This window comes from Aspergillus thermomutatus, assembly GCF_002237265.1.
Source record: "Aspergillus thermomutatus strain HMR AF 39 chromosome Unknown NODE_305, whole genome shotgun sequence".
Taxonomy (NCBI): Eukaryota; Fungi; Ascomycota; class Eurotiomycetes; order Eurotiales; family Aspergillaceae; genus Aspergillus; species Aspergillus thermomutatus.
This window is the reverse complement of record NW_020798355.1, coordinates 23,850-31,229: the sequence shown is the minus strand read 5'-3', so window position 1 is coordinate 31,229 and position 7,380 is coordinate 23,850. Positions and strand designations below refer to the sequence as shown.

Here is a 7,380-nt window from a genome sequence, read left to right as displayed (position 1 = left end):
TTTTTTGACTTTGCTGAAGGATCAGTCTGGCTGACTTTGTTTCTGTCAGAATGCGATTGAACGTGCCCATGCCGCCTGGCTGGAGGGCAAGATCGATAGAACGGGTGTCATGATTCATAATGTGATATCGGAGGTGGACATGGGCCAGCCGATTCTCGTCCGCGAGATTCCCTTTGTCAAGGGTGTTGACGAGGATTTACACGCCTTTGAGCAGAAGGTCCATGAGATTGAGTGGGGGGTGGTAATTGAAGGGGTGCAGCTCGCTATCAACGAAATTAGGGCCCGGCAATGAGGTTTGGATCATGGATCGTAAGGGCATCCAGAGGAAATAGACTGATGTATAAATATGGGGTGACGGCTATGATACTATGATACCTTGCACGATTACGTTTGAGAGATACCTTGAAAATAATGGTATGGCCACTTTGTCCGCGTCTTTCCAGTTCCATTGCCGAGTTCAAGCACTTGCTAACGTTTCAAAGATACACGTGTGAAAAGAGTTGAGATACCGTGACATAAGGATAAAAGCTTAGCTTTTTCGAGGATATTCCTGGCTGAGGCTCCGTCCATTGCACCTGGATTTCTTGTACAGAATTATGGGCTAGAGTTGATCACCAAGTCTGTATCTGCAGCCTCTTCTCGGCACTTTTATCATTCTTTCTTAGGAGGAACGCGCCACTCGATAAGCCATTTGAAGGGGCGAAATCTGGCTGACGGTCGTCGAGGTTACGGGCAACCAAGCCTCTGATGCAAGGATCTACAAGAATGCCATCCGTATGCCGTAGTGTTGACTGTGGATTGACGTCTGGCTGACGACCGTTGGGCATGCATCATTAGTTATTAGTTACTGCAATGTCTAGGCGCTCTTGCTCGGAGTTACACCAGTGGGACTAGAGGATTATTGAGCGCCATCACCCCTGCGCTCATGGTGCTAATCTTGACTCGTGGATCGTGATCTTTGAGTCACTGTGCAGGGTACGGGCTACAGCATACAGGGATTGTTATGAGCTGGTTTCTTCCACTCGGCACTAGCTACCAGCCTACCACTATTCCTCTGGTGCCATTTGCTAATGGCCTCGAAGGCTAATGAATGCGTCACAGGCAGCATGCGAGTGGCTACTGCAAGTCTACAAAGTGCAGGCTCTAGTTCAAACGACTCACCGGCATATGGCACTGGCCATTGGGCTTGTTTGATGAAGGGCGGACCGGTGGCTGCTACCGTTACTAATGTCCGGGGCGTCAATCAGTCAAGACTCAGTCAAGACGGACCTCAGCAGGGCCGACTTCCGCTCCTAATCTGGATCTGATTCTGAAAGTGGAAAGGATAAAATGGACTTTTGAGTTTGAGATCCACTCGCCATCGAAGCTATCCCAAATTCTAGCCTATCTCCGAGTTCGATATTGCCATCAGATAATCTAGATCCAGCATTGCGCTGATGGAATACGGTGGGACTCTACGGATTTCTGATCTCTAGACCATCTTCGTATTATGCTTCTACCGTCCATTGTCCAAGCCTCCAGCACAAGCCGAGGCCGTTCATGCTAACGGGGACTGCTTCAGCGGTGCTTGTTACTTGTTAGATACAAAGACAGACGATGTGCGTTTCAGGAATCCAGAGGGATAACTCCGCGCGGAGGTATGCACCGCAAGTGGCTCAAACCTGGCAGGTCCCCACTATGTGCCCTGTGGGTTGAATAATGGCTATCCCAATCTGATAGACTTGTAGGCCAGAGGACTTGGGTCTTGCGGATTCTGGCAATGGCTCCGTATACACTGCGGAAATCCCGAGATTGATCGCCAACTGCCTCGCAGCGCTGCAAATAGCCTGCAGTTTGCTTTAATGAGTCCTACTCGCCTGACATTCTGTGGATGAGCCATGCCGCTGCATGTGCCGGTGTTGTCGATTCCATGATAACTCATCTTCTCGTGGAAGGACCATAGGAATAGGCATGAATACAAGCAGAGCTGTCAGTCCAGACGGCCGATCAGGAACATCCGACGGTGCCGCACTGCCGAATAACCTTACTGATGAAATCTTGTCAGAGAGAAGCAGCTCAGAACGAATCAAAAGTCAAGGAATACGCCGATATGATAATGAGGTGAGAGGTTAAAGTCCGCAGGTTAAAACCTCTTGTGATTTCAGTGGCTCTCTCGGAGATTACATGTTGCCTTGGACCCGACTAACGGGGCCTTTGTAACTCGTATCTAATTTGTACTGAGCATACTCCTGCGCCACTGATTAAGCTCCTCTGCTTGATACCATCACACCACGCTTTCACAATTTCACCAGATTACCCGTGCTACAGCCTACGGAGTAGAACTCTGTACTCCGTAGCACCTGGTGGTCTGTTCGAGACAGTCCCCACCCATTCCCCGAGCATGCCGCTCCACCTCGGACGAACGTTCGGCACTTTGTACATTAGGCCCGGTGTGGACGTTGCTCAATGGACTGGTTTCAGATTTGCCGACGGGAGCTGGTAGCCTCGTTTTGCTTTTGAGTCTTTGACTCTTCTGGTCCGTAGTGGTTGATTGGTTTGCATGTGAATGGTGAAAGGGGAAGCTACAACTTACAGATCCGTCCATCTCATTGAGAATCATAATACTGACAATTCAGAACTAAGGGATCCGATAATCTGAATCATGATACACCAACGAGGAGATGATGACTGACACATGTAAGTTGTCAGCTCCCGCGGCAATCTCATCGACATTCTGCAGAGGCACTTTCTATGATTCCTATGATCAAAATCCACAAGACAGAACTCCAAGTGAGTCCTCAAGTCTTGAGCCTTGACTGTACGTACTTGGGTCTTAGTCTACTCCGTACAGTAATAGATGGGCGCTGGATAAAATAGCAGATACAGCGTTAGGATGATCCTGGGAGTCCGAGAGCCATCGGCGGCTCCTTAACTTCCTGCCCCGGACTATCAGTAGTCACCATCAAATATCCGCTTGGTACTTGGTCTCTGCTGGGACTGCCAATTCCCGGACTTTATGGTTAATTATGAACTAGGTAGCTATGTATGTATGCACAGTCAATGATCCTTAGACCATTGTTATAGGTAGTTCTATTAGTATGGTGCTCATTCCGGTAGATTGTACGGAGTATATGTCTGATCACTATGATCTACATTCACCACTGATAGTCTGAAACTGGATATCAGTAGGAATAAAATAAAAAAAAAAACCCCAAGGACCTCCTAGAGTCCATTTATGCCTTGAATAAGTGATTTTATGTCTCTTGCGTGAAATTATGGTCCTATCGGGGTGGCCGGCAAGGGACCAGCAGTTGTGAAGTCATCCATGGTCCAGACTACCACAGTCTCATAGTATCATAGATGATCATCATTGAAGAATTTCGAAGGTTTGCGGTAGTCAATTGATAGTTAAAAAAGGGAGGAGCTTTGAGGGATCAAAAGTATCTGAAACCCCAGTGAAGATGATCAAAGTTCTTTGAGACGGGGAATATAGTTAAGAGCTGGGTGGGCACTGTAGGCAGTAAGAGAGTAAGAGACTAAGATTGATAGTCCCAAAGTAAGTTTGAGTATTCCCGTCGCCATCAAGCATATCTAGGACTTCTAGGTACTAGGTTAAGAGGGAGATACTTTAGTAACCATGGGTAAAGTTACCATGGGCACTCCAGAGTCCAGCATGATGACCCGGGTCCAGCCCACTGATAGATATTATCAACATCCTCTTTGGATATGAAAGGATAATCTTCATTCGCTCTTCTGGTTCATTTTCTCATCATTAGCTTGATTTGACAAGTCTGCCATCGAATTATGCCTATCCAATACTTGTACTACCTAACCCTCTAGGTATAGCACAGTTGCTACTGGCCTGCCAACTCCCAATTTCCACCACCGCCATCTTGGCTCATCCCGTCAATCATCCATCATCTCGTGCATTTGAACCATCCATTATTCTTCTCGTCCTTCATTTTTCTTTCTCCCTTCCAAATATCTACTGACAACTCTATTCCATCGCCAGAGAGACTATCTCGTTAATTGCATCCAATCGACATTGCGGCACGGCCTTAAACCCCTCTTATTTTTCAGCCTCTGCAGTCCATCTCCTCACTCCTTCTCTTTCCAAAGATCCTTCTCCCTTCTGGATGGTGCTTTTCGCCTGGGTTCACCTTCAGAGGCTGCCTCAACCTTCCAGCTAATCTCCCCATAGCTTATGCCGGCATCCTGGACTCTGATCCGCGTTGCTCCCTGGATGCAATTCGGCTGGCCACAACCATGGCGCATTCATTCGACGCGGCCCAAACCCCCTTGAATGGCTATTTACCGGGCAACATGCACTTCCAGGAGCCAAATCAGATCCCTGCTTATTCTATCTTTGGTGCTAGCCAGTATCCCGACAGTGTAGCTTTTTGGCACAATCTGCCCCCGCAACCCCCGCAACCTGGCATTCCCGCCCCGGCACCGCCATATCCTTCTGCTCCGCCCAAACAATCGCACCAGCCGTCTCTTTTGCAGCCCGTCACCGATCAGAAAAAGCACAAGCGCACCAGAAGCGGTTGCTTCACCTGCCGCTCCCGTCGCATCAAATGCGACGAGACCCGTCCCATCTGTGAGAGATGTCGGAAAGGAAATCGCGACTGTGTCTATCCGTCGCCCACTGCGACTGGCGCTTCGTCCAAGGCAGGGTCGCGGTCTGGAGCCAAGGCCAGAGCCCATCGCCCGCCATCGCAAGGGAGTGACTCTTCGAGCCATGTTGAACTGGATGAGTTTCACGCGCTGGAGCCAATTTTGGACGAGGAAGAGGTGGATGAAGGCAGCGTTGAATCAGGCACTCGGCAGTCTCCCTCCACGACATCACTCTCAGCCAGGGTCAGGCCTAGCTTGGCCACAAAACAAAGCATGCAGTCTCCCAGGAAGCGCAGGACGAAGCAAACAGGTCCAGAAACGACTCACTCCAACACAGAAGGCAGTTCACCCTCCACCGAAGCCTCCTCCTCGAGATTTGAGTCGATGAGTGCGCGGTCGGCCAGTGTCGGCCTGCCCAGTCAGGAGCCTCTTGGCGCCGTCAATTTCTCACATCTGCCAGAAGATTTGCGATTTTACCTTACTTTTCATCAAGACTACATGACGTATCGCCATTATTTTATGAAGCCGTCCTGCGATCGGTTTGTTCATCACAGTATCATCAAATTCGCCCTGCAATACGAGCCGCTCCTCTATGCAATCGTCGGTTTCTCTGCTTACCATCATTGCGTACATACCGGCAGTGGGAAACTCTATACCTTTCTTCAGTATTACGACAAGGCCTTGAAGTTGTTGCGGAAATCTTTAGCATCAGGAGAGCCACATTGTGAAGCAACGCTTATTACCGTTCTCGCGCTTACAACTTTTGAGGTATGAATCTGAAACTGTCCCGCTTGCTCTCTAATATCAAACTTCAAAGATGGTTCGTCCTCATACTCACTAGGTATAGGAATTTATAGGCGACTGGGTGAATCTCATCGACCACCATCAGGCCGCTCATTCGTTGATGCGCGAACTTCTGACGCCTGAATCCGTCAAATACAACGAACTCCATGAGAATATCTTCCTTTGGTACGCTCGATTCGATGTGGTCGCGGGAATCTTGGCCGGAAACGAAACCATTCTGGGTCGTGAGTGGTACGTCGCTAGAGAAGAATATGACGCCGAACAAGCCGCCAACTTCCCAGAAGACCCGGAGAAGCAGCTCGCACTGGCTGGGTCCATAAATCGCCGATTCGGACTAGAGATGGCCTCTCTGTATGCAAAGCTCTCTCGCGGAATGATCCCGATTGAGGAGTTTATTGGACAAAATGAGCAGCTCGCGCAGCTGTTGGAGAAGATGAGGAGCATCCTGGAAACACTCGCAGATCCAGAGTACACAGTCACAAGCTTTCCAAATCAAAAACCGCTGACGGAAGATGACATCGTCGACCCTTACGTTCCTGGCAGTCTGCATGTCGGCCCTTTATGGGAGGTTAATTTTGCTTGGATCGACTACCTGTCCACAAAAGCAATGTTCAAGTACCAATCCCTACTGTCCGTTCGCCAATCATCAATGGCAGAACTGGAACATTTGGCCCTAGAGCAGGGCCGAATGATCGAGACAATCGAAAGGTGGCCCGACAAGGAGAATGGTTATATGTTTGCATTCAAGAACAGCATTGGAATGGCGAGCATGTTTCTGCCGAGGGATCATAAACATGTCATGTGGGCGCGAAGAAAATTCGCGCTGATGGAGCAGAACGGGTAAGTGATCTTGCTCTCTCCTCCTTTGCATTTTTGACATTATTGTGCGGTGTGCAATATGTTCCTGGCCGGCAATAGCTAACAAACGTGTTTGATGGGTACAGCTACATCACGCCCCCCAAGTTCCGTGCAGGCATGGCAGCCCTTTGGCAATCGCCTGAGATCGACCACTGGTGGCTACCAAACGAGGAAGGATACCCCGAGATCATCCGCGAGGTTCGCTCGATGACCGAAGAAAGGACAACGCATGCACGGGACAACTTTCGGGAAAACGTACGCGACATGAGAACCATCTTCTGGAAACTTAGCTTGGATGACGCCGAAAGCGAGACTAGCCCGCCTTCAGCTGATTTGGAAGCTTCTCGGTGATGTTTCTGGCTGCTCAACTGAGGTCCTTGCATTTGGTTTTCCACTTCATCGAGCCTCCAGACACATTATGAGGAAGAGGTCCTGGATCCTTGACAAACGCGTCTCAGTGCTTCTGAATAGTCGGCAGGGAAATGGAAGACCTTCCTGCATTGATCGGGTCAGATTCATACGCCTCTATCACGCACCGCCTTCGAGCTGCTGCGCTGAATATACATGAGGTTAATCTGCGTGCCTTTTTCATCACTTTCATCCAAGACACCTCTTGATCCTTCAACAAACCGATCTCCACTGTGTCACTCGACCAACATCACGATATCACGTCCTTCCACGTTTCGTACCTATTCTTGCTTATTTTCATGTGTCTGTTTAACCTATATACCCTCATACTTTTTTTTCATTTTTCTTGATTTTGAATTGTCTATATCAACGACCGAAGCATTGGGAGGCAAGCATAAAGCGCAAATACCCGTTTATACCTGGAGTTGGTACAAGGGTTGGCTGGGATTTCATACAAACGGCATTTTCACCCCCATACATCATATCCATGCATTTGTAATACAAACTCCGCTACGATTGTTGCGCGATGACAATAGATGATCTACAATCTGTCTGAGAGAGGAAGTAGTCTCTTCAAATCTGTTAAGGTTGTTGGATACAAGCTGAAGCTGTCTTCAATCTAGCATATGACTATAGGGTGTGGAAAATAGGGTTTCCCGTCCGCTTAGCTGTACTCAAGCTACATATTGAATGCAGTCAATTCTTAAAGAGCCT

General features: G+C 48.7%; 1 protein-coding gene across 1 annotated transcript; it reads left to right on the top strand.

The window, feature by feature from the left end:
- Positions 1 to 109: 109 nt before the first annotated feature.
- CDV56_103526 (Zn(II)2Cys6 transcription factor) lies at positions 110 to 6,609 on the top strand (the record flags this gene model as incomplete). The annotated part of the gene is made up of 4 exons (XM_026757145.1): positions 110 to 241; positions 4,060 to 5,364; positions 5,444 to 6,240; positions 6,345 to 6,609. The coding sequence occupies 4 exons, from the start codon at positions 110 to 112 to the stop codon at positions 6,607 to 6,609; spliced, it is 2,499 nt and encodes an 832-aa protein (XP_026610531.1).
- Between the last annotated feature and the right edge of the window lie 771 nt (positions 6,610 to 7,380).